Below are 27,567 nucleotides of genomic sequence, written 5' to 3' on the forward strand. Positions count from 1 at the left end.
TTGTTCCCACCCATACCCGATATGGGTACGCGGGTGGGAACAAGCTTGTTTCCACCGACCCAAATGGTGTTTGGGTACAAGAGAGGGATAACCCCTTTATCCCCCTTCTTATATCCAATCCAAACACCTCCTTAGAATTAAAGATATCCGTGGACGAGGTCAGATCTAGATAGTTGATATACTATACCCGTACCCTAAAAAAATATGGATACGAAAAAAAAAAACTATACCCTACCCATTTGACTTCGGATCGGATCCGTGTCTAGGTACTTAAATTACTAATATACCCATCGGGTCTATTTGAGCGGATCTAAATAGTAACTATCCGTATACTATTCGCTTAAAATCAAATACGGCTCGGATTTAGATCGAGTACGGATACCCATATACATATATTTTTAATTTATAAGTCCTATTGAAATTGATTCCTCAACTTCAAATTTTTTTATTTACTATCGGGTATTTCACTGGTTCCAAATCTGAATCTGGTTCCGGGTCCGAATTTGAAATATCTTCCGGACCCTACTCATTAAAAGGTTGGGTTCGGGTCCGATCAAAGTCGGGTATGGATATAAACTATCCGGATCCATACCCGGAACTTAAATGAATATTTTTTTACCTATATACCATCCATTTTTTATCAGGTCCGATTCGGATCCGAGTAGGGTCTAAATAGGATACAGTATATCGAATATTTTGGACAGCTTTACTTAGGATTGAGATAAATACACTAGCCAACAATATATATTTTGCTTTAGACTTTTAATTGAAATGCTAAAATACAAAATCCTTTTGTAAGTACCTAATTTTTCACCTTTTTTATTTTAAAAAATCGACAATTTAGTCTCTCNAACAATTAATAAAAATAATTTATTATAATAAATTTATAATTTTTTTAAAATTATACTTAAACTTAAATTTAATAAAAAAATTTATTATAATATTTAAATATAAATAATATGTATTAATATAGTACAATTAATGATTTTATAATAAAAATAATGTATTATAATATATAACATATAATATTTATATAATTTAGTTTTAATTCAATTTATAATTTTAAATAAGTTTGAAATTAAGTATTGGAATAGCACTAGCAAATCCTTGCTATTCCGGAATAACCGGAAATAGCAAGGTTTGACCGGGATAAAATATTCCGGTCAAATTTTATCCCGTTTGGCGGAATAGCAGGGATAATTTTCGTTATCCCCGTATCACAAATATGTTTCTTCAAAAAATATAACAGTATAATATAAGAGAGATAAAGTTGTCAAAAACTAAACAAGATTAAGTATTTAATCCATGGTTAACTAAATTTTTCTAACAAATTTTAACGACAGTGATATATTTCTAAATATCAGAATTTTTGTAAGAATCATATATAAAAATTAAATTTTATAGAAATATATTTGTTATTTCCCTGTATTTATAGAAATATGTATGGAATTAATCCTAAAAATTATTATTATTAAACACCACCTCATTCTCCTCTCTTTCTACTCTGGCGTAGAAATCTCCATAGACTCGAATCCCAACAATAACGGCGCTTCCTTATCCCTAGCGGTAATCTCACTCTTACTCTCACCGCCCCAGCTGTACTCCCCATCCAAGGCGGTGACCACACCGCACCCCACCCCACCCGCCTATATATATGTGTATGTATGTACACGCCGCATTTGTACCCTGTGATCTGGTTCTCCGACGACGACGACGACGACGACGACGACGACGACGACGACGAAACCCTAGCGAGCTCCGACAATGGCGACATTGCTCCCTCTCCTCTTCCTACTACTACTATCGCCCGATCTCCTCTCCTTCGCGCAGATCTCGCTCCCTCCCTCCGCCGAAGCCCCTTCCCTTTCCCTCCCCCCGTCCGCGTCGGCCCCTTTCTCACACCTCTCGCCCCCCTCGCCGCTTCCACACTCGCCCTACTCATCCCCCGCGCCGTCTCCGACACCGCCGGGGCCATCGCCTTCCCCATCGCCGGCGCCGGGGCGGGAGGAGATCAAGGCCGGGGGAGGCGGCGGCGAGGCGGATCAGGGGGAGGACGACAAGGGGGGAGGAGGAGGAGAGGAGCGCAAGGGGATGAGCGCGGGGAGGAAGGCGGGGATCGTGGTGGGGGTGGCGGCGGCGGCGGCGGCGGTGGGGCTCGGCGCCGCCGTGTACAAGAAGCGCCGGGACAACATCCGACGTTCCCGCTATGGCGGCGGCGGCGGCGGCGGCGAGTACTACGGAGGTAGGGTTGAGATGATTTGATCTCCTCCTCTTCGCCTTCGTGTTCTTCGTCTTCGTCTTCGATCTCGGTCGCATAGGTTTTTGTTATGCGTTCGTTCGTCTGCTCGTTTTCGGATCTTTTCTACTGGGAGTGGACGATGAGAAAAAAAAAAAAGGTACGCTTATTTAATATTTTCATCGAAATTATTTTTGATTCGTTAGCTATTACTTGAGATGTGGTGTAGTGAAAGTGGAATTTATAGGGTTTATTACTATTGTTATTATTATTATTTTGGCATATGAATTTGAAATTTCGTTGGGATCAGTTTAGATCTGAATGGTGGATTACAATTATACAGGTTCTTAATTGTGACGAGTTATTCCTTTTTGTTATATATTTACTTAAAAAAGAAAAAAAACAGAATGAGTTATTATGCGCTCCCTTTGAATGATGTGAATGCAAGGTGGGCGGATTATTAGGCACGTGAGACGCATGTTAGGGGAATGTGGAAATGCTTTGTGTGTGAGTGTGTTTGGGTGTGATTTGTTCATCAGTTTTTCATTTTCATCCCCACTTGTTTAGTGGTGTTATTATTTTATTATTATAATAATAATTAGGATAGATTGTTGTTTTGGTCTTCAAACTTTGAAATGAGTAATAACTTTGTTTTCAAACTTTAATTTTTTTGTTATAATTTTTATTTAAAAATTTTAAATTATTATAATTAAATTTTATAATTTAACTTAGTTGACTATATATTAATTTTTTTCCAACAAATTAAAGCTTACATGTCGAAATGTCGCTCACCCTAAGGATTGAGGACGAAAAAGTATTATTATTATTATTGCTGTAACTTATTTTGCTCGTACCGTTCAGAAAAACTTTGGTTTACGAGGGAACTCATCTAAATTAAGATAGTTTGATTAATATTATAATATATCAGATAAAGCAATTTACTTCAATCAATTGGATGAACTGTTCATCATCTGGGTACCAACTGTAGCAATAGATACTGCATTTTATTCAATTTATTTTAGAAAGCATAAGTTTGTAATTGGGTTGAATTGTCGGGTTTGGGACTTAATCCGACCCAATTTACAACCCTACTTGGACCATAAGTAAACCCTCTTCTCTTTGAGTGTACGTGTTAGCTAACCCATCAACCGAAGTGAAATAGTGTGCATTAGATTTGGGTTGGGTCTCACCATAAATTAATAATAGAATCATGGACCTCTGATCGAAGAGTTACAGGTGCATTCCATTAAATTTGGTAGGTATTTGTTGATTGAATTTGATTATTTTCAGCGAATGCGATTCTTTACTAATTTGTTTGGCGTTACCTTTTTTATATTATTATATAATATATTTCTATTCTTCCAATGAGTTCTACATTTTGCATAGATCACTTTAGTCACTCTAATTGTTCAGATTGCTAATTAAAAAAGATCTTAAAACTATTAGGACGTCACATATTCTTCCGTTAGGATTTCTTCGTCAATCTCAATCATGCATGTACTTTAGGATTACAATAATAAGATTTGGAACTATGACATTACATGCGATTTACTTTATGCCACTCGGTTAGTTTCAATCACGCATATAGTTTAAAATTATGAGATTTAGAATGATATGATGACATGAGACCTAATTCTATGCGGTTGATAATTTAGCTCTGATATCAAATATGTCGATCCAGTAACTAACTTAATTCTAATAGCCTATTGAAATAATTAAGCCAGATTATTAAATCCAAGTCAGGTGCTGGAATACTTAACCAAGCGTTGCGAGATGTGAGATGTTCACTCGGTGCCAAACAATGTCTCTTTCTTCTGTCCAAGATGGTATTTTATGGTCATGAAGCATTTGGTTAGAAAATAGGGATAGAAATAGTCCCTTATCCCTCTTTAATATCCAAACGTTAATTTTTTATTCGAGAATAATAATTCTCGGTTATCCTCACCAACACCTTTATTTTCTATATAAAACTATCTAAAATTATTTTTATCCCCGGAAACAATCCAATTTTCATTCAAACACTATTTTTCTTATCCCTATACTTGTATCTATCCCTATAATAGCTAGTTCTTACTTATGCCTGAACCAAACGGTAAATGGCAGTGTACCCTTAATTCAACCCAACAAAAAAAAAAAAAAAAAGGTGTGGAAAAATAACTATTTTTTGAAGTTCAAAAGAGTCCACTTGTTTACACCCGTTAGCCTAGTTGATCCACCATGTGCGCGTGTTTTCAGAAATTTAATCTTTGAAAAAAGCGTATGAACAATAGCTCATTTTCCTTGTACCTAACAAATTGCTAAACCATTTTTTTCTTTTTTCTTTTCTTTTTTTCATCTAGTGTTATAAACTATTGCATTATGCATGGTGACTAACCAAATTATAGCACATTTTAAAATGGCCGGGCAAGTATACAATTTTGTATGAGCATTCTCTTAATTAATTTTTAATTTTCCGAAGAAATATATGGAATTCACTAACTCAAACTGTGAGTCTAATTATTTTTTAGCAATTTATTGGACCTTCCATTGCACCAAAGAGTTGAAATAGATTAAAGTGGCAGAGCACGTTTCTTCCAACGAACTCGACAAAATGAGGGATTGAGAGTGGAGTAAATTCCGGGATTGCTTCTATCAAACCGCTGCTATTCAGTACAAACCTGACCATGGACCTGTTTGTTTGTTTGGACTTCAGAGGTTAAACTCGTGATTTTGAAAAAGTCACAGATATTGGTGTTTGTTTCGGTACCGAAGTTGCAAGATCACTCCCACTCCCCGATGGGTCATTCAACTTCAGTAGCATTGGCGGCGTGGGGAAGGCGATTTCACGTGAGTCGCAAATTCCTCGCTCTCCGACAATCCACTTCCAAAAGGCCTCTTAAACTTGCCAACAAGTCCCAGGAAAAGCCTAAGACTATATTTTAGATCATCTATATACAGATTAACAACTAACTAAGATGGTCAGCTTCTTGAACCTAATTCGAATGATCAATTCACTGGTTGGTGCATACCGGACATTAAAGCTTGCGATTGCGAAGTCTTGCTACGTGTATTGGATCGTCCCAAGAACAAAAGATATTAGTTGAGCTATCGAGCTCAGGCGCCAACCAACTGTAGTTTAGCTGGTTAAAGACTTAATTTGAAACTGATCTGCTTTTATTGTTTTTAAAGGCCCAAAAATCCCAAAATTTTGAAGTGTTTTTAATCTTCTATCCTCCAATGCATAAAGATTAGCTACACATGCCTAGATACGGAGGTCTAGTAAAGGGCCTAGAGAAAAACTCATATTTATTGCATAAAGATATTACCTACATATGCCTAGATATGGATTCGGATTGGTTTAGATGTTAAGACTAGAGAGAGTAATGTTGAAGAGAGAGTTTAGCTACTCAATAGGTATTAGGGTCATGAGGAATGGTACGATTATTGTTTCGGATCATTGGTGCTAATCATTAATTACAAAAATCCGAGCTGTTAGAAAAATGCAACCAATTCAAAGCATACAGATACAACATCCAAAAATCTCGATTATGATTCGGCCAAATAAGTCTCCTGCCACTTCGAACATGACTTGGCCCAATCCGACCAGCCACCATTTCCAACATGATTCGAACTATAACTCAGTCTCCCGTTATAGGGCAGGATGTTGGCCCTTTTAAGTCAACAGATTGAATTTAACGAACGAGATTTTCCAGTATAATCGCAACCTCTCAGGCGGGATTTGATAATTCGACCCAACAAGATCATCTGATCTACCCGATTCATTTCCCAAACTCTCACGAGCCCCAACACCTCTGAATCGCTAACCCCTCATCCAACATCGCTCAACACGGTTTTATCCAATCCAATCTAATCCCAAGAGTAAGACCCTCTATTATAAACTGCAGCGACAATGGCATACGCATGTAGAGAGCAAATTTTTATGCATAAACATCATCTGTGCCTTACTGCTCTAATTCATAAATCGGAGAATCATTTGAGTTATTCGTGACTCGGAATAAATAAATTTTACGTATATCTATTCTCGAAACAGATCAACTAGCAAGGACGGAGGAATAACTCTTAGGAAACAAGAAAAAAGCCGCAGTTTTACCTCTCAAGAAGCATGACCATCTCGCAGTGAGGAGTGTGAGGGAACAAATCGACGGCCATCGCCCTAACAGGCTGGAATGGCTCGGAATTAGGCATGGATTTTGTACGGTACCTAGCGAGACCGGCACTGCTCATGTTCCGCCACCCTCTATTGCCTTTCTTCTTCTCCGGTCTGTCGGCAGTTGGCGTGCAAAGCTCGATTGCGTTCGCCACCAAGCTCTCCGGATTGCACGAAATATACCTAGTGAAGGAGAAAAATAGAAATGTCAAAAAAAGTATCTTTGAAATACATTATCAACAAAAGTCTTATACATGACTATGGAAAACTATAAATTTCTTCTTAGGGAGCTAAGATGTGGCGCTTACACAAGTCGCCGAATACGTGGATGAGTCCTAAGAGCTTTGATCACCTGGAAATCATTGGAAGTGTGATATTAATATTACCCGAACATGCCAATGTGCAAAATGAAATACTCGCTGACAATGAGCAACTTTAATTCCTTCGTTAATCATAAACAGAAGATTTTTACAATAAAAGAAGCAGAACTGCAACAAAAAGGTGCAACATGCACAGAGTTACCAAGAAATTACCACAGGGTGAAGTCCAACTCGTGGAGGATCAACGATAGCAACAACTTTCTTGAACTGGCGCACAGAAGAAACATCTGCCACTCCTTTCTCTTCGGAAACATTGTTGCGCTCTGAAGTGTTCTCCTGAATGGTGTTGCCGAGCCCATTAGTGCAACTTCTCAAGATTCCATCATTATTTTCATCATCTTTTTCAATATTCCCATGACTTTCTTCAGTGCTGTCTTCCATTTTTTGGTCGTTCTTATCCTCCAAACTTGCTGGCACATCCTCACCACTGTTCTCTGTGGCATTGTTGTCTTTCTCTATGGTATCAGTTTCTGAGACATCATTAGAAACTATGCTATCCTGCTGAGGTGCTCCAAGATACTCTTTGAGCAGAGACCCCATCACATCCTCTGCCTGTTAATACCCATCATGGAAATATAAGATTATTTCCGCAATAAAAAGAATGAAGCTGAAGTACTTTGAGAGAAGAATACATCAAATGCCGTGACGTTGAGAACTAATCTCTAAGTTTTAACACCACAAAATCACGAAACATTTTACTTATTCCCTCTATGGGAGCAAAAAGTCTACTTTTAAGTGTTCAATGACAAACAAAAATACTCTTGATTAGGCATGAAATGCCTAACATTGAATTTGTAATGCACAAACTTGAAATTTTACTAACTAGACACATAATCACAAGGCAAGCCCAAAATATTAGACGTTAGCTATAAATATCACAATGAATTCAGTTGCATTTCTCCAAATAATAATTTGCTTCTGTATTGGAGTCATCCGGAAGATATTCTTGGTATTGATACAATCAAATTCTCAAACTCATGGGCAGACTCATTATTTTTACACTAGATTTCGGAAATAAAATCACGTGAACAAGTAATATAAACTGCTAGCAGGTGATATTATTGTACTAAAAACATGTTTGACAACATATGGTAAAATTACATATAAGGTTCTCCTTCATTCTGCTTTCATGCACAAATAAATATAAACCTATCTTTGAGTAATGTTCAAAAAAACATATCAACTGACTCTAATGAAAACGGCTAATATGTATGTACGCCTTTTCCTTTTCCAGTTTTCCTATTCCATCATCTTCCTCATGCACTTACTTTGAAAGCATCCAAAATAACACAGTTCACAACAGCAACTAGAAACTAAGAGAATGAATTGTTATCATTCTCTCCACAACCGATACAGCAAAGCAAGTCAAAAGTGAATCCTTGGGATTCCAAAATTAGTAACTTACATAGCATCAAACCGAAAAAAAAAAAAGTTGCAGTTAAGGAAAAGAAACTCCTAAGAGTAAAACTCACCTTTCCAGACACAAACCTACAATTTTTTATGCCATTAATCACTGCATTTCTCTTTGCATCTGATACCGCTGATTCATTCATTTCAATGCCAACAACCTGCATACGAATAGTAGAAATTTATCAATCGGAATGAACAATCAAGAACAAATTACAAGGAAATCTCACCACCTCTGAGATCAATATTCTAGCTTCAAGATACAGTTAAGATAGTAAACAAACTACTAAGGTTATGCTGCACAAAATATGAGGCTCCATATTGAGCAGATGAAATGAACTGATCATTCTACCGAGACAAATTAGAAAACTACTATAATATTATTTGTGACAAATAAACCAGAGGGAATATTAGGTTTCTCATACATGCAGCAAAAGTACTGCCTAAGGCAGCTTAAATTAGAACCACAAAATCACATTCACAAAACAAAGGGCACCAGAAAAATGAGTGGTTCCAATGTAAACAACCGAATGATGAAAGTGAATGAGATCTTCTAGCTGTGTTGATAAGAAAGCAAATACTAAGAAAAGACAAACCTGCAATTTTAATCAAAGATTTAGCCCAGGCCAGAGAGGCTACTTAAAAGTGGGGGAAAGAAAAATCAAAGATGAGTACCATTCCAACACGGTGTGCTAAAGTAAGGCCAATAGCTCCTGTCCCACAACATATGTCAAAGAGCAATGTATCCGGACTCAGGTCAGCCCAATCACCAGCAAGGCTATACAACCTTTCTGCAGCAAGAGTATTAACCTGTAGACTTGTGAGTGGAAAATGCACATTTTTCTAATCAATCAAAAAAAAAAGCGACTCAAAAGAATATAGTGGAGTTTCTAACTTGAAAGAATGCTGTTGGTGATATAGAGAAGCGGAGATTGCTTATGTAATCATGAATCCTTCCTTCAGCGATATCAAGCTTTTCTGAACTAGCTTGTCCTTCCATTTTTGGCACCAGTAGTGGAATCAACGGACAATCAGCTGGTGCGGCATTTGATATTCCTTTGTGATCCTGCATGATAAATATTAAGTTCTCATAGCAGTATCAATAAAAAGTAAGACTCAGAATTATCCTTCTAACATTGAAACAAGTCTGAAAACAAAATGGAGAGAATTATTCTTCTAAAAGTGAGAGCCCACCTGCACAATTATGGTTGTTAGAGGTAGTGGAGGAGCTGATGCAGCTGCTCCGTGTACAAGAGCCATGGACAACTTGGCAAATTCATTTTTCATCACATCTTCATCAACTTCCGTGGAACAGACCTGCATAACAGTAGTAACATAAATTCATAATGCAAGATAAAATGACTAAACATGTTCCAAAGTTGAGGCCTTTAAAAGTTTATTTTATTTTACATTACTGAATTGTGTTTTTCTTTATCAGAGAATACATAGAATTTTCTGCCTCCAACGAATTACTTGAGAAAAAAATTTTGATACATTAATGGAGAGATTTGTACATGTATATAGTGCAATGTGCGGAAAAACAATACCTAAACTGTACAAATTTGAGCTTTTCCAGTAAGATGAGTTAACCTGAATGATAAGCATGACTTCTGCTATTTGGATCTCGGCATTTTCAGCAGTAGCAAGTTGACCAGGAACCCTTCCCTCTCGGACCTAATTAGGAACTCCAAGAGAATAAGAATCTGCAATCTCATCTCAAAAAGATGTAAATAATTATGCACTTCCAAACTGTAGAAAAGCATACCGTAAATTGACGCCAAAAACCAGTGTTATCGGTTCTGCTCCACACAGGTAAGGCGGAGGACTGCAGGAAATCTTGAAAGATTGAAGCATACTTTGAGGAAACTCTAGACACATTTGGGCAGTTCACAGGTTCCTCGATTGCTGTCATACCCTCCCTTCAGTCACATGGTAACTTAATACCTATTAGTAACTATACAAGACTATTGCTTCACATGAAACAGGGAAAAAGGTGATAAAGTGACCTGAAATTTCCAAGCATAAACCCCACTGTTCGTTTGCCCTCTAATGAATAACCCACAGAAAACTCACATTTGTTGCGGTATCCGTTTATCACCGGTGACTCTAGTATGCCTTCAAGCTTGCATGGAAGGCCACCTAGATGATTGAAAAAGGCTATTTACTCCAATGTTATGTGACATGGGTAATAAAGAAAATAGAACAATTTCAGTTGTGCAATATGACCAGATGTAGTAAATATTCAACTTTGAAACGCGTCACCCTACCGCAGAAATGTTGTGTAATGACAATAATATGCAAATATCAAACAAATGCAAAGTTGTTTTACCACATACATACATGAAAATTTATTAAGACAATTTATCTAATAATTATTATTAAATGATCTGCCACTTATGGACGCCTATGTAGATTTTTTATGTAGAAAAATGCCCACATTGTATTCATGAAGAGGATATATGCCAAGACGATACATCGAGTCAATGGACATTACCTATCTCCCTAGATTTAATAATCCAATCCGGAAGTGGAACACCATCTGGACAAGCCTTCCGAGCATTCCGAGTCTACAATGAAATGGAAAACCAAGAAACTCATAGCCACACAAGCATTAAGATATATTCAAGAATTGTGAAATAAAATATGAGGCATATTATAGATTACATAGTTTTTACACAACATAATCCACATCCAAAAGACACGAAACTATCTCACCAGTCGCTTTAGGATTTGGAGCAACGAATTCTTTTTGTGCTCCAACTGATCACTGTAGGGCATATGAGCAAGTGGAGTGACCACATCACGGGCACTTTTTGTTCTCGAAGACAAACCTTCCACGGCAGAAGTTTCTTCATTGTCACTTCCCGACTGATTATCAGCATGCTGCCCTTTGTTTTGATGAGATTTACGGATGGCATCTGCAACCTTTATTTCCTTTCCACCATTGGACTTCTCATTCAAAATCTACAAATAATTCAAAAGTGAAAGAAAATTACAGACTTTCCACAAATCCTCAACCTGTCCATTAAGTACAAAAGACTACCTCAATAGTGCTTTTGAGCTGTTCAGTATTCTCAAAGGTCACAAAACCAACAGACATTCCCTTCTTCTTTTTCATTGTCTTATACGAAATTCCCTGAAAAAAGTAGTAAGCTTTGGTCACAATCCCATATAAATATGGAAAGCTTGAGCTTGTTGAAGTTGTGATAAATAAAGGCCTATGGCAATGTTATATCAAAGTATGATTCTATGATCAATCTCGAAGACAGTAGAGATTCCTAGATAAGATAATAACAGAAGATAAGTAAGATCTACTTATACTGACATAACAAAGAGACTATGACATAGCAGGCTAAAGCTGTTTCCTAAAACTGAATACACTGTAAGACATGAAACTATCCTAAAACTGTTTTCCTTCATTTTTTGTTTGTACTGAAATTGAACTATCATCAACTGTTAAACCTAAACTTGCAAAATGAAACACTTTCTAGGTTTTTCTTATTTTACTCATCATCTTACCAGTTTCTAGCTTTGCCAATTCCGTCGATTTCAATGGATTTGGAAGCATTTGTGGCATTTCACATAATACGTCCAAAACCCACCATTCATAATATTGAATTTGGTGAAATTTCACTTGCTCTTTAGTTATTAATATCCTTAGTCGAAAAATGCTTCTTCATAGAATAATTCTATTAGTTCTGTCACTATTTAATGAACAACAGATATGTTAGGAAAAAGTAGACATATTGAAATGATTTCCCATCCCTTCCAATTGAATCAAATTGAGATATTTCGAACCGAAATCAATAGAATTCTCTTCATATTTGATTCCAAGGAGCCGATTTTCCACTTGCCTGATCATCAAGGAACCTCTTCAACCCCTCGGAGTTCCACTTCCTCGGGAGGCCGATGAGGCACTTGTCGAGCGACGCCTCGTCCACCGTCGGCGCCTCCTCGCCTTTCTCCTCATCAGCTTCTTGGCGCGGAGGGAGGTGGGATCCCAGGTGTTGTCGGGGCGGGGACGGAGCTCGGCCTCGCTGTGCGCGTAGCGGCACGCGTCGCCGTGGCTACATCCGCGGCCACCGCCGCCGCCGCCGCCGCCGCTGGGGTTCCGGCGCCGGTAGTACGAGCACAAGCTCGTCTTCCACAAGGGGTTCTTCCTCTTCGTTGTCTCCGCATCCTCTTCTCCCTCCTCCTCCTCCTCCTCCTCCTCCTCCTCCTCTTCCCTCTTTCGCTTCTCCAAGGAGGAGGTGGGTTCGGCGGCGCCTCCTCTCGCGTGGGCGCCGCATCGGTCTCCATGGGATCGAAGTGTTGGGGTTTTAGGGGCTCTGACGCAAAATCCCCAAATCCTATTTTTTTGGTTATTACAGGGTCGAACCTGGGTCGAACCTGGTCCCACAACTCAGTAAATTTATGCTCTGTTCGTTTATTGGAAACTAATTCTCTGAAACCAGAGTTTGGATAAAAATTAATTTTTTACTATGATTTGTTTCGTAGAAAGCCAATAATAGCTTTAGAACTGTATTTGTCCTACTTTTTATATTTGTTTAATCAAAAATTTTCATATTAGCATATAAAAGTGTGAAAAGAAGTTACAATAATTAATTTTTAATTTTTTTCTCTTCTTTGCACTTTTTCACTTTGGTACACTGTAATTTAAAGTGTATCGATTTAATACCCCACAGTTTTATTTTTCTCTTTTTATTATTTTTTAATTATTTTTTTATTAAATTAGTGATAAACTTAAAACTAAAAAGTACTTAAAAAAATATTTGATAAATCTAGGTGGAATATCTGAAATTTTTTGTATATAATTTAACGAAATATTAACGAAAGAGCTAACGAAAAGAGAAAAATAAAATTACAAGATACTAAATTAATATACTTTAAACTATATGATACTGAAATGAAAAAGTACGAAATTACATGGATGGTATTTAAAATTTGCCCTAAATTTTATTTATGACGAAGCCAACAATAAAAGTAGGCATTTTAGGCATTTTGGCTCGATTGGTTAGAGATTTAATGCCCTTTACTTGTACTTACTATTAGATTATCCTTTCTCTTCGTCAGATTATCCTTAAGAAGCAGCCACACAAATATCGTCATCTTCACTGAAACTACGAGTTTTCATATCTGGATGAGAGATAACTGGTACTTCTTATTTCACAGATTGCACAATTTCAATCATCACCTAACATACTTATTCCTCATAAATAATACACTTTAATTTGCATTCTCATATCTAGAAAATACACTTTGCTCCCACTGTTTGGTTAACTCGATCACAAGCATGCCGCTTCGATCGCGAGGCTCTTCGTGACCCCTCTACACGGATCTCCAAACATCTCGGTCGACACTCCGACGCTACAACTCCTCGCTCCAAGACAAGCCTACAAAGATATTTCACAAACCAAACTTAAGAACAAAGAATTTTACTTTCATTTGCCAAATGCCTAACTTCTACTGTTGCAGATACAATACATATATATATAATATATATGTACCTCTTGAACGACGGCAAGGGTGGTAGAACTACTGCATTCGCCGTGGCTGTAACTTCCGCATGCACCATTCGGGGTCCCGAAGCTTGCAAACTTGATTGCGGAGATGACCTGGTTCGGGTTCGGGCACTCCAATCGGACCATCGGACCGGGCCTCCCCATCTTCTTTTCTGGAGTCATAAAAGCATCTACTGGGGCTGGATGTAGCTCGGAAACATGTGCACACAAACTCCCACTCTGCTTAACCGCGAAAGATATTTTAGTCGGGTCCCCGCCAACCTCCTCGAAAAGAACCAAATCATTGCTTCCCGATCGGAGAAACGACCGAGGAACGTGATACCTGCTTATATATGTTTTGTTCACATTAATTTAGCTCATTTCATGTGTTCTGATTACAAATTTTTGTTCTTAAGTTGGACCGGCGATTTCAATTTCATCCCTAAACTTCAGCAGCAGTTGAAATTTTCCCGAGAGTTTCAACTTAACAAAGGGAAGTCCATGACTGGCGCATTTCATTTGGTAGGGTAAAAGAGAGTACTTAATTATTTCGCTGAACAAATTTCGAGGATGAAACTACTATGTTGGAACTAAGAAATTGACATCCAGGTTAAACTTACAGAGAGTAAATTCGCGATAAACCCTGAAAACAGAAGATCGACAGATAATAGAAATTCTTACATAGTTTGAGAAGGTTTCCCGCAGTTCTTGAGGCATTTGCCAGAATTGTAGGTTCCTTTGTAGCTGCAAGAGGTGACGCAACCGTTCGGCGGAGCGAGGTAAGTGGGCCAAAACCGGCCAATACTCTGCCCGTTCACCCATGCCTCTCCTTTCCCCATGCCCGTAAAGTCTATCGCGACCGGGCCATCACCCTCTGGGGCAGCAAACTTTGTCTGCGTCATTGGAAGGACGTGATAAGTTCGTCGATTATGTATCATAATCTTGTTAGTCTAGAGTATAAAATAACTTTAAACAACAAATGTGGGAGGACGGTAGAGACGCCAAACACCGACCTTGTACCATATCAGAGGTTGATTCATCGGCAAGGTAGAATCTGAGACCCATTCAGAAGAATCATCAGAATTCTCATATAGCTGCGAGTCTTCCCCTTTAAGTCCAATCTGCATAAGTAAAAGTAAACCGTGAATTCAAGAATAATCTTAACAATAGAGACATAAGCTAAATAGACCGGCATATTACGAAATTATTTGCGTAAGTAACCCACTTAATTCGGAAACAAGGTGATGGAACTGTTATTAATGTACTATTGAACAACCTGGTATGTCCACAGTTTTGAAGATAAATCTAATGTGCCATTTGGTCCGCTCAACTTTACCGGACCGGTAACTCCAGCACCCGATAAATCAAAGAATGCCCCATAATTCTGAAAAATATAAAGAACAAAACGAATTCAAAGAGAAGATTAGTAAAAAAAAAAAAAAGCGAAATAAATAGGGGGGGAAAAATGATTCCTTTGAAGGGAGGTTAAGAAGAACCTGTAGACCAACAGTGGCGCTTAAAAGATCCATAGTGTTCTTTCCTGGTGCGAGCGTAATAAGCTTCTGTACTGCAACTGCTGCATTGCTACTGCTTCCCATCCCACTAGCTGAATAAACGTTACAACAATGAAATTTTAGATGCTAAAGTTCAAACAATAAAATGCAAACCTTTTTCAGTTTTTCGTCTCAGATTCAATTTATTCAGTTCAACATGAAACGCATTACCTGACAATTTTCCGTTGACAAAAACTCGAAGGACGTGACCAAGTGAGTTCACGAGGAGATTAGATTGAGTTCCATTTAAAAGAAACGGCTCATTGCCGGTGATCTCAATGCTGCAAGAATACCATTAAAACCCATTGAGTAGTCAATGTTAATCCGAGGATAAGCATTCCACGTAAACACGATGACGACACAAGAAAACTAGTAAAGAATAATCCTCTTCACCTTGTTGAATACCATAGATAATCACTCGCATCTGCAGTAGTATTTATTTGCTCTAGCAATCCAGTTTTTGTGAAGGCATCGGCCTTTGAGATACCAACAGGTTCTATTACATAGCTCCATTGTGATTGTGGTGTCCCAGAGGAATCAAGAGAATCGTCAGAGGTTTGATTGTAGGAATTTAGATACCTCATCTCCGCAGAAGAGGTTTGGGAGTTTATCTGCAGAAAAACAAATTTGATCAGTTCAAGGCGTGAAATACTGCCTTTTGTTTATGTCGTGAAACAGAAAGTTTCCAGAAAAAAAGTATTGAGATAAAAACATGAATAGATGTTCAGCAGAAAGCACAAAGTACCACCTCACTTGGACGTCTGCTACGACACTCTACAAGTGCGAGCATAAACATGAATAGTTATTGAACAATTCAAATTACAATATAATACCTGAGCGGTATTGAATACGACATTCTGGCAGTCGGGTAAGATGCTCACAGACCACGCAGGTAGATGATATGACTTCCCGTTAAAAGTAACAGTTGCATCAGATTGGCTGTCGATATTCGCAAGAAATGCTGTGCAAGCCCCTGCTGTCTTATACACATGAGCCTAAAGAAGAAAATAAATAAAGAAGAAGAATTAAAAATAAGAGAAATCATAACCGTTATGTTCAAAAATGCACCTAGAAAAAACAAATATATATAAAAGGAGTCATAAAACAAGACAATTAGACACCAATTTCCTGCCTATAGTATCGTAATTCTTTGGACTATGATGATATTCAAAATGAAAATGCAGTAAAATGAACTAAAGCATGCTAAATGTCATGCACGCAAACCAGTGTTTTGAGACACTGGTAATAATAGTGAGACAAGTACTAAATTCAAAGGAAAAAATTAACAAAGGAAAAAGATTTTCCAAATTGTCAAATAAACATACTTTTGAAATTAAATTATCACTTTGTTCTAGTCTGTAAGAGTATGGTTATGAAATACTGCATTTTAACTACTACCTGTAATAACAAATCCAGTACAAACCATCCATATTTTTTTATCTTTGAGCCAGCCAAAGATATTACAATTAGCACATGAGTACAAATTATACGAAAATCAATGAAAATATAAAAAAATTGTACAAATTATGCATGAAAATACAATAAAAATAAGGCACTAGTTACCTCCAGGTTTGTACCAAGAGAAGTATATGTTGGATCAGTTGCTATCAACGCAGCTTCGCAAAGCTTTATTGATTTGTGTAGATCTCGTAAGTGACCCCACTTCGGCTGCCTAATGAACCCTGCAATCAATAAATGAAGAAAGTGAAATAAATGGAGACACAAAACCTTTCTGAAAAATATATGACTTACAGTACCAGCAGGAAATGTAAGATAACAAGCTTACCATACTCGTCTATCGGAGCATCATAGTCATAACTTGTCGAAATAAAAGGTCCCCCTGAACTGCGGCCAAAATTGGTTCCGCCATGGTACTGACGAATAGTGGAGAACGTTATAACAAACAGGGAAAATCGAACATCTCTTAGTATAACAAGGAATAGAAATCCTAACATAGCAAGTTTTAACTACCAACTCAGAATTGATACCATGTAGTAGTTTTGGAATGTACCACCACGTTCAAAGAATCGCGCAACAGCAAACGCAATGTCTTCAACGGGTCTATATGGCACTGCACCGCCAAAAGAACGATACCTATTTAAACAAGAAAGAATTATAAACAACCTTGGCGATCATATATGAATATTGCGCCACTGGAGATCCTCTGTTTAACATGCGTGTATCAAGACCTTATTAGTAAGCTTCTCTTCGAAGAGAATTGTTCAATATAAGTTGATTTCCATCAAACTTATGCAATTGGTGTAAAGCCCCTTACCATCCGGTCCAGTTTTCCGTCCACATCTTTGGTTTATTGTTGGAGTTTGGAGTGAACTGATCACAGTAGAAACCATTGCAAGTGTTGATCTGCAGATTTTGCATCGTGATAAACACAGATTAACATCAATATATGAACTCACTCCATCACGAATGGCAAATTGCGAATAGACAAAGATAGTAAACAATTTTGATCAAATCGGTAAATAAGCTCGGGACAAAGTTTATCCTCCTTGTAGCGAAGATATGATCAGACATGAAGCACTTACAACAGGGTCAGGAGCATCAGCTTGCTGGCACATTACCCAGGGAACGCCCGTGTCGAGTGACACAGCCATCGATGCAGCCCAGTTGATGTACGTCTTTGCTGCAGGTCCATAAGCCGAGTCGATGTTTCCATATTCATTTTCGATCTAAAAACAAGTTGAGGACGCGCGAAAACATTATTTACATCTGAGAAGCAACAGTATAAGATTTTCAACGAAGATGAGAACTTTGAAGAGTAACCAAACCTGGGACAAGATGATGGGTCCGCCTTGCGATGCATAAAGGTTCTCCTGCTTCATCATATCGACGATCTTTGCCGTGAATCTTTGCATCTCTGCCTAGAAACAAAGAAGACCCAAATAAGCTAAGAATTTTGGTTTTTTTAAAAAAAAAAATTTGTAAAACACAGGGTTAGAATTAAATAAATGAACCTTGAAAGGCTCGTTGTCGGTCCTAAACTTGATACCAGGGATGAAATGTAGCCAAACTGGGAATCCCCTGCACCAAATTATAAACAAATTAGAGATAACAAATTCACACAAAGAAAACATACAAAATTATCAAATTGGGTGAGAAATTTAATCTCACCCATAATTCCACTCGGCGCAGACATACGGGCCAATGCGGAGATGAACATAGAGTCCGGCCGCCGCGACCGTCTTTACGAACTTCACCAGGTCCTTTCTCCCCTCAAAATCATACTATATCCATGCCGAATTTCGTTAGAAAGTAACATACAAAGAGAATTGGATTAACATGACCAAAAAATGTAAAGGGTCTCTATAATGAGAATCATGCCTGGTTTCTAACAGGTTCATGAAGATCCCAGAAAACATAAGTCTCGATAACGTCGAGCCCGCCGTCCTTCGATTTCTGTATCAGGTCCGGCCACATCTGCACTCAACCAATTTCCCCATTCCACCATTAGCAACTACACTCCACAACAGTATAAATTGGCTCTTTTATCCCTAACAGGGACTAAGACTATCACTGAGCCATTTTGTTATCTAAGGTCGTAGGTTCAATTCCCCATATACATACACTACTTAATGACTTACGTCTGTCTATCTGTCTGTCTATCTGTACACGTGACATAATTTATTTTATGACGGTACGAAAAGTATTTTTTGAGCCGTTTTCTATTAGATTGATCTGAAAAGACACCTCACCTCGGGGGTGCTGCGAGGGTAGTGGATGGAGCCGGAGACGAGGACGCGGCGGGCGCCGTCGATGAGGATGGCGCGGTGATCGTAGCCGACGACGGCGGCGGCGCCTGCAGCGATCTCCGAATCGGAGAATCTGATCAAGAAGAGAAGCAAGAAGAGGAGCATTCTTGAGGCTGCTGGTGCTGCTGCCCCAATAGGAATGTCGGTTGGCAAAAGTGGCAAAAGTAGCAAAAGATGGGGAGATGGGGTGGGTTTAGCTCAAAAAATTGTGCTGTGCTTTTTCTCAACGCATGGGGGGTGGGGGGGGGATAGGGGATTAGTTGTGTGCGTGCTGTGTAGTAGTAGTAATTGTACTAGTAGAGGAAAAGGGATGCTTCTACTTATATATATAATAATTCAAGAAGAGTGAGTCATCTCTTTTACCACAAACTTTAATTTTTTCCCTTTTTTTTTTTTGTTTTTGGGGTTTCTTGTGGGGAGGAGGGAAAGGAGTATGGTGGTGTTGGAAGCGAGAGAGAGGAGTGAAGCAAATTAATGGTGGTGGAGTGGAAGGAAAAATCAATTGCATTAATTAATTAATTAAAAATTATTTTTTTTTTGCAAGATTTGTATTGTATTTTTATTTATTATTTTAATGAAGTGGGGAAAGGGTTGAGCTGCGGCGTTTGTCCTTTAAATTTGTTTGTTGTGTGTTCATAATTGAGCTACGTAACATTGATGGCGGGAGGAAATTAATTAAGATTTTCTCTAATAAACATAATTGGGTATAATTGTACGGAGACACCCCTCAATTGTTAGCGATTTTGAAATAGATCCTTACGCTTTTTTTTTCTTTTTTTTTTTTCACCCTTTAGGAGAGTGGAAAAGATTTCTAGTAAATTTGCATATTTAAAATAATAGAGTAATTAAACTCATAAATATTAAGCCTAGGAAAGGAAAAGAAAATATAGAAAACATATAAAACAAAAGTAATTACTTACAGACTATCCTAGAGCAAGTGGCAAAGTGCTTAATGGTTGGTACCCGAGGTTTCAAATTGGAATAGCTAAGTTTATTTCTAAATTAAATAAACGAAGTGGATAGCATGCTATCTATCTCTCTAAAAAAAAAAAGCTATTCAGTAAGTTTCGTCTCTGCTACCGCACTATCATTACCTTAATCACCATGCAACGCGATGATAAGTCGAATTTGGTGCCCAAAAGAGATGGAAGAGGAGCTATTTTTAGATTTGTTAAAGTTAACAACTTTATTAGTTGATAAGAAAAAGTCAAAGAAAAAACTAAAACACAGTAAGACTCGATTTGAAACTACGGAGAGATTACATTACATATTGTGAGAAAATACAATATAAGATTATATTATTTCTGTATGTAATATTGTTATTCATATATCGCAATAAGTCAGTTACGATATAATTTTTATAATTTTACTGAAAAATAAAAAAAAATATTTTTATATGTTTTCGTTTCGGTACTATTGTGCTATTAGAATTAGAAGGACCTCAATACTAATGATTTTCTTACTAAAAATAATGGAGGAGGAATCATGTGTGTCTCATTTAGTTAGTGCTTTTAATTCAAACATTCTTAGTTCTTCTTACGAAAAATAAATAAATACAAAAATTATCCAGAGGTGCCACGTGGCTGCCGGACACTGCATTTATAGGTATAGATTATTGTAGTTATAGATATAGGTTCAAGGAGGAGATCTTTATAAATATGAATTTATTTCGAGTTAAAGTTTCCATTCCCAAAGTGGAACGCACAACAACTTTTCCAACCCCTCACCTGCATTACGTCAGAGAACCAAACACCATGATTCGTAGGATACAAAATGTCAAAAAAGATATCAAAAGAAATGTGAAGGGAAAGAAAAAACGAAAAAAAAAAAAAAAAAAAAAGCACACCTACACACAATGATTACACTAGTGACACCAAACACCAGGACTATGATCCCATCCATATTATTTAATAAAATATATATTATTATTTTTTGATAGTTTAGATGGTAGGGAGAAATATCTCGTAGATACTTTTATAAGTCTGGCATATTTATACCTTATTTATATCCAATATAAAGACGTCATGAACATACGTTTGGCAGAGACTATAGCTCATCTTATTAAAAAATATAAATTTTTCTTTTTTTTCATGCAGATGTAATGTAAGATGTAAATATTTTGACTTTTTGACTATTGTTGAAATATATTTTTTATATATAATAATATATATTTATATATTAATAATATTATATTTTATTTGTGATGTTTATGTCGTATTTGTATCCTAATTTTTCGAAAGCTGTCGGATTGTTTTGACTGAATCGTGTCGTGTTTCGTATTTTGTATTTGTATCTGCGGCATTTAGTTAGTGAGTATTTTTTCAGTTGTTGAACCCTAGCCTCCGTTTGGTTGGGGGTTAAGGGGTGGAATAACTCCTTAACCCTCATTTTATCCCCAAATATTTTTAAAAATGGGTGGGGTTAGCTAATCCCATCTCAAATGAGTTATCCCGGATTAGCTAACCCCACCTAACCCCACCAAATCTCAATCAAATATTATTTTCTATTTATAATAATTTACTATCCTTCTTATCCCACCTATTCCAACCAAATACTATTTTTTACTATCCTGGACTAACTCCAATTCCCAACCAAACACAAAAATATTCTAACCCCACCTTAACCCTAAATTTAACAATATTTCTGGAATAACTAATTTTTTCTTAACCCTGCACCAAACGGTAAAATTTTTCTCTTTAAATTGAAAATGTGCTCTACTGGCTATTTATTAAAGAGAGGACCATACTGTGTGAAGTTGGTTGGGAAGTAAGGAAAGATCTACTATTATTTAAGTGTCAAATTTTAAATATAATAAATAAATAATTAGATATTAATTCTGAAATAAAAATATTTTATTTATTAATAAATCTCAAAATATTGTACAAACTATATAATTTAATAGATGGATTTCGACATTAAAATTATTAGTCATGTTTACCTTCCCGTGATTTACATCTTTTCACTGATTAAATACTACAACACATAGGGGTGTAAACGAGCCGAACATGAGCTGGCTCATTAAAGTATCGAGTTGAAAAATTGCTCATGTTCGGCTCGTTAATAAACGAATCGAACACGAGCTGGCTCACGAGCTGGCCAATGAATAATAAGTTAAAAAGATTAAATTGAATATATATAAAAAATAAATTTATAAAATTTTATCCATTAGACTTTGATCTAACAGTTGAAACTTTACATATAAATAAGTCTTTTTATAATTAAGCTCGCCTTTATATTTTTATTTTGCTAAAAATTAAATAATAAAAATATATATTATATATATAATTATTATTTATATATAAATATAAATTAAATAAATTATATAAATATAAAATATATGTATTCGAGCTGTTATCGAGTCGAACACGAGCGAACTGGATTGCCACCTCTAACAACACATGCTAATTTATAAAATATTACAAAATTTATTTATAAATATAGTATTAATTTTTATTCATATATTTATTTATTTATTTGTCAATTGTAATGAATGGAAATTTTCTCCAAGTGGAAAGTGATACGCACGGTACGATACATTGTATACACCGTGGCATCACCATCACAAAGTAATTGTAAGTTAGCAAAACTTTTACTTCGTTGCTCACCATTTGAACATCAAAATCTAGCTTGGAAAAAAGTGAACAATATGATTAATGATTAAAAAATTAAGTAAAAAGAAAATTTTGTTGTCATTTTTTTATCGAGATTTAAGTCTGCAAATTCAATCCGACGGATATAGTTTTGTCACATATATTAAAGATCTTAAATACATGAAAATATGAATACGCTAATACATCACCTATGCCGATCATCGATCGCAGACTCTTTGTGGCAAAATAAAAGCATTAATTTCACACAGAATTGCTTACAAATAAAAGCATTTCACAAGCATAACAATTATAGTGTTTAGATTCATAAATTTAATTCTAAAAGAGCCACGTAAACATATCGACTACTGCAGTTAAAACTACTCTTATTTATTATTTCTCATTACTGTAGCCAAAGATTTAAATGTTTAAAAAATAATTATTAATATTAGTGTGCTGAATTATTATATTTTGTATCAGAATCGAACATCAGATCGTCGATAACGATCAAACGTCGTATGCGTCCCCGTTGATTTGGCGAGAACGTCAGGGTCTTATACGGAGAACTTAAGGTATTGTTTGATTCGGGGATAAGCAAAAAGTGGTTATTCTAGGGATAGGTATAAATTAAGGTATAAGCGGGGATTAGATCAATTTTGTGTTTGGATGAAAATTGAGTTATTCCTGAAAATAAGAAAAATAGCGTTTGGTTAGGTAAGATGGAATAAGAAGGATAGTGGGTAGTTATAAATAAAAAATAATGATATTACCCTCTCTTTATATTTGAATTTAAATTTTTAAATTTTAAATTTTAAATTTATGTTTTTAATTTAAATTTTTAACTTTTAAATTTCAAAATTTTAAATGAAAATTTAAATTTTAAATTTCAAACTTTAAATTTAAGATCAAATTTAAATTTGAAAAATATAAAATATAAAATATTAAAAATTTAAAATATCAAAATTTAAATTTAAAATTTAAAATTTGGAATTTAGAATTATGAACTTTAATTTTGAGATTACAAATTTTAAATTTTAAAAATTTAAATTTTAAATTTAAATATTTATATTTTAAATTTTTTAAATAAGAATAGGGTGGGAACAATTAATAAAAATAATTTATTATAATAAAATTATAAATTTGATAAAAATAAATATTTTAATAAATTTATAAATTTTTTATTATTAATAAATTTATAATTTTTTTAAAATTTCTACTTAAACTTAAATTTAATAAAAATAATTTATTATAATATTTAAATATAATTTATTATAAAATTTATTATAATATTTAAATATAAATAATATTATTAATATAGTACAATTAATAATTTTATAACAAAAAAATGTATTATAATATATAACATATTATATTTATATAATTTAGTTTTAATTCAATTCATAATTTTAATTAAGTTTGAAATTAAATATTGGAATAGCACTATTCCATCAAAATGGTGGAATAGTAAATTCTATGCTATTGCGGAATAGTCGGAAATAGTAAGATTTGACCGGGATAAAATATTCCGGCCAAAAATTATTTTGTTTGGCGGAATAGCAGGGATAACTTCCGTTATCCCTGCTTATACCGCCAACCAAACGGAGCCTTAAGCCCTTGTTTGGTTGGGGGTTAAGGGGTGGAATAACTCCTTAACCCTCATTTTATCCCCAAACACCCCAAAAAATAAGTGGGGTTAGCTAACCCACCTAACCCCATCAAACTCCAACCAAACACTATATTCTATTCATAATAACCCACTATCTTTTTTATCACACCTACACAAACCAATCATTATCCTTCTTTATCAATCATTATCTTTTTATCCCACCTACCCAATCAAACACTATTTTTTATTATTCTAGACTAACTCCAACCCCCAACCAAACACAAAAAAATTTTAATCCCACTTTAATCCTGAATTTAACTCTGTCCCTAGAATAGCTATTTTTTTTTTAACCCCGAATCAAACGGAGGCTAAGTGTCTGCCATGGATAAGCTATAAGTAGTAGCTCCTTGAGTGTGGTTTTTGCATTGTGTGGTACACGTGTATTGCCGTGTGAGACTAGTTTGCGTGGAATGGGGGATGTTTTTGGCACCCGCGTGCCGAGGCCTCCACGTTGTACGCCCTTGTCGACTTGTTTTTCTTGGTCTCTTATCGTACGTCACGTGGACATGAGTCACATGAAGTAGGATCCAACAAAGGTCAAAAAAATAAAAATAAAAATAAAATGCAAAATATTAAATTAAATAAATAAAAATAAAATACAAAGTATTAAATTAAATAAATTATGATAGTGAGAAAGGAAAAGGAGAACTCGGTTCTTGGTGTGCAGGGATTGGGTGCGCCAACTCCGTTACGATTATGAGTGCGTCCAAAAAGTATTCAAACGTGTGCACACTTCATTTAGGTTTAAGGTGTATTTGGTTTGATGTAAAAGAGGATGAAAAAAAAATTTTCAGCGGAAATATAGCTTGCGGCTCGTTTGGATCAACGTAAAAATTTTTTCTGTATAAAATAGTTTTACATATTTGGATGAAAATTCTCTCTTTTATTTTTCGAAAAAAATAATTTTTTCTTCATAGTTTTACGTGAAACCAAACACACTCTCAGTTTGACATTAAGATCCATCTGTTAGATAAAACGGAGTTAGGGGTAAAAGTATATAGGGATATGTTTCTGTGTTCTCCGATCGGACCGCAGAAAATATATCATAATCGACTTATCACGATATGTGGAACAAAATATGGTATTTTTTTTATCGTACTTTCTCACTGCACTTAACGTAATTTTTCCGCAATCTCAAAGGAAACCTTAGTCCCATTCTATTTTCCATTTTGATTTTGACGTGGACTCGAGAAAGCAAAAGAAACAAACGAATGCACCGCTTACACATATTCGTTTAAAATTTAGATTGAAGTAGTTGTTTAGATAAATTACAGTTTAGATTAAAATTACTGTTTTTTCTTTTTTGTTTTTTTCTATGTCGTGGTATTGAAGTTTTTTTAATTTTATTGTTTGTTTGGCAGAATATGAATGACATAAAAATTAAATTTTTTATTCTGGGTTGAAGTCAATTACAATATTATGGAGAGCTTGAGCACATTTGTTTAAAAATTCAAATTGAAGAAGATTTTTAGATAAATTAGAATTTAAATTTAAATTACTTTTATTAACTTAGCTAGAAATATGAATCAACTAGGATTCGAACATGGGTCTCGGATACCAACTACCAAACCCTTTGCCACTTAGGACCGTCAGTATTATTATTATTATTATTATTATTATTGCAACAAATATTTTGCATGAATTGTACATTTGATTTATTTTATTAATATATTTATATTATTAAATATCTAACTAAAGATAATATGATAAATACATTGTCGCTATCTAGGATACTACTCTAGTGTTATGTTAGTGCACGCATAGAAATAGATGAATTTATAAATAATAAAATGAAAAGGGTCCACCACTTATTATTCTACTCATACAATAATTGTAGTGAGACAAAAATAAATAGACCATGTATCATTTTTGCATCTATAGGTCTTGATATGGGCCCAAACCACTTTGTAGTTTAAGGGGTGTTTAGATTCACGTAATCACGTAATCCTCGTATAATAGTAAACCAAATTTAGTAAAAATAAAACATATTAGTTTTGTCATCGATCGGGACGCACCAAGAAGATTCGTTGTAGGTTGTTGTGAGCTTAGCTCCTGAAAATAGCCTTTTTCTTAAAGAGTTCTAAAATCATCTTTTGTCGAAAAAATAAACAATATAGCCTAATAAGGCTATTATTATTGGATTATTTCTAATCTGATCAATTAGCAAGGTATAACAAGGTTTTAGAGCCACTTCTACACCCATTATGTTGCAAGATGATTTATGTTGAATTCCCGAATATGCAATTGGTTGCCACTTCTGTTAATTCACGTGAACAACACGTCTGATCTCCATAATGTACGTAAATAAGAGTGCTAAGAATATTCATAATTATTTAAAATTAGATCGATTTTTTAAGTAGTATTGTATTAGAGTTGGACCTAAGCTCCACGACATTCTATGGTCAACAACGAAATTAATATTTATATTCTAAACTTTGGTTGCAGTCAAATTACAATTACGTCAATCCAAATGCACGCCCCTTATTTTGTGAGGCCATACTTTTGCCGCGCATTGGGGCATTGCTTTGAGGCCTCATGCATTGTTTATAAGGCTTGGACCAACCATATGACTAAGGTTAATTAGTTAAATTTAGGCCCAGTACAATAGCATCGATCCACTGGATCTAAGGGTTTATAAAAATTCTCTAAGTTTTAAGTACTTAAAAAAAATTGATATGACGAAACGAGAGATCCGAGAGCTTTTGGAAGGATAAACTGTAAAATTGACACCTATATAAAGTAAGTGTACAGATAGTATTGCTTTTTAAAATCTTAGAATAAGTTTATTTTTCCGGAATCGGAAGAGACCGGAGCTTTCCCATTCTGACCGTGCACCAGATCTTAACTTTACCCGCTACAAGGGACGAAATCGCGATTCGTCATAGTGTAGTTTTGTAAGTTCTCTCACTATTTGATGAAGAGGACGCGTCACCGTACAATGTCGTGGAGCAGCTACCGTTTGATTTCACTTAAGTTGGATGATCCCGACCGCACATCTTCTTTAACTACTTTAACTGCCAATGTCCTCCGACTACACTTTTTTTTTTCAACTTATTTACACTTTTGCCACCCACCCTAGCTATGTAGAGGATTAATTTCTCCGTTGTATCCGATACCTATTTCTCAGTGTGGATGAACTGGATATACCAAGTGACACCCTTGGAGACGTTCGTAGTATTTGGACCAAATTAGCCGCCTTTTTGTTTGAATCGTCGCGAACGCGAGAACTAACCCTTCTGGCTGCGATCTGGTGGGTGGTCTGGAGGGGTAGAAACAACTCCGTTTTCCAGACAATTCCGCCTGATGCGAGTCGCTCTCTCGAA

At 35.7% G+C, this 27,567-nt stretch overlaps 3 protein-coding genes across 3 annotated transcripts; 1 reads left to right on the forward strand and 2 right to left on the reverse strand.

Annotated features, from left to right (window-relative positions):
- On the forward strand, positions 1,682-2,615 carry LOC109715019 (alpha carbonic anhydrase 8-like). Its single transcript, XM_020239798.1, has one exon. The coding sequence runs from the start codon at positions 1,765-1,767 to the stop codon at positions 2,260-2,262; it is 498 nt and encodes a 165-aa protein (XP_020095387.1). The 5' UTR covers positions 1,682-1,764; the 3' UTR covers positions 2,263-2,615.
- Positions 6,169-13,279, reverse strand: LOC109714793 (zinc finger CCCH domain-containing protein 24). The gene is given in 16 exon segments (XM_020239499.1): positions 6,169-6,566; positions 6,692-6,735; positions 6,917-7,315; positions 8,236-8,331; positions 8,846-8,980; positions 9,066-9,236; positions 9,365-9,487; positions 9,761-9,844; positions 9,936-10,089; positions 10,177-10,309; positions 10,665-10,737; positions 10,886-11,134; positions 11,214-11,306; positions 12,025-12,143; positions 12,146-12,559; positions 13,207-13,279. Coding segments are annotated over 16 exon segments (2,604 nt in total). The 3' UTR covers positions 6,169-6,322.
- LOC109715127 (beta-galactosidase 6) lies at positions 13,281-19,471 on the reverse strand. The gene is made up of 19 exons (XM_020239959.1): positions 18,935-19,471; positions 18,564-18,659; positions 18,354-18,466; positions 18,197-18,263; positions 18,011-18,103; positions 17,768-17,911; positions 17,500-17,588; positions 17,213-17,318; positions 17,011-17,098; positions 16,788-16,906; positions 16,058-16,219; positions 15,618-15,835; positions 15,396-15,505; positions 15,168-15,277; positions 14,948-15,055; positions 14,685-14,792; positions 14,353-14,564; positions 13,678-14,014; positions 13,281-13,563 (listed from the first exon to the last, which is right to left on the reverse strand). Exons 1-19 carry the CDS (start codon positions 19,094-19,096, stop codon positions 13,456-13,458), a joined length of 2,550 nt encoding a protein of 849 aa, XP_020095548.1. The 5' UTR covers positions 19,097-19,471; the 3' UTR covers positions 13,281-13,455.

The sequence above is a fragment of the Ananas comosus genome, linkage group 9, assembly GCF_001540865.1.
Source record: "Ananas comosus cultivar F153 linkage group 9, ASM154086v1, whole genome shotgun sequence".
Lineage (NCBI taxonomy): Eukaryota > Viridiplantae > Streptophyta > Magnoliopsida > Poales > Bromeliaceae > Ananas > Ananas comosus.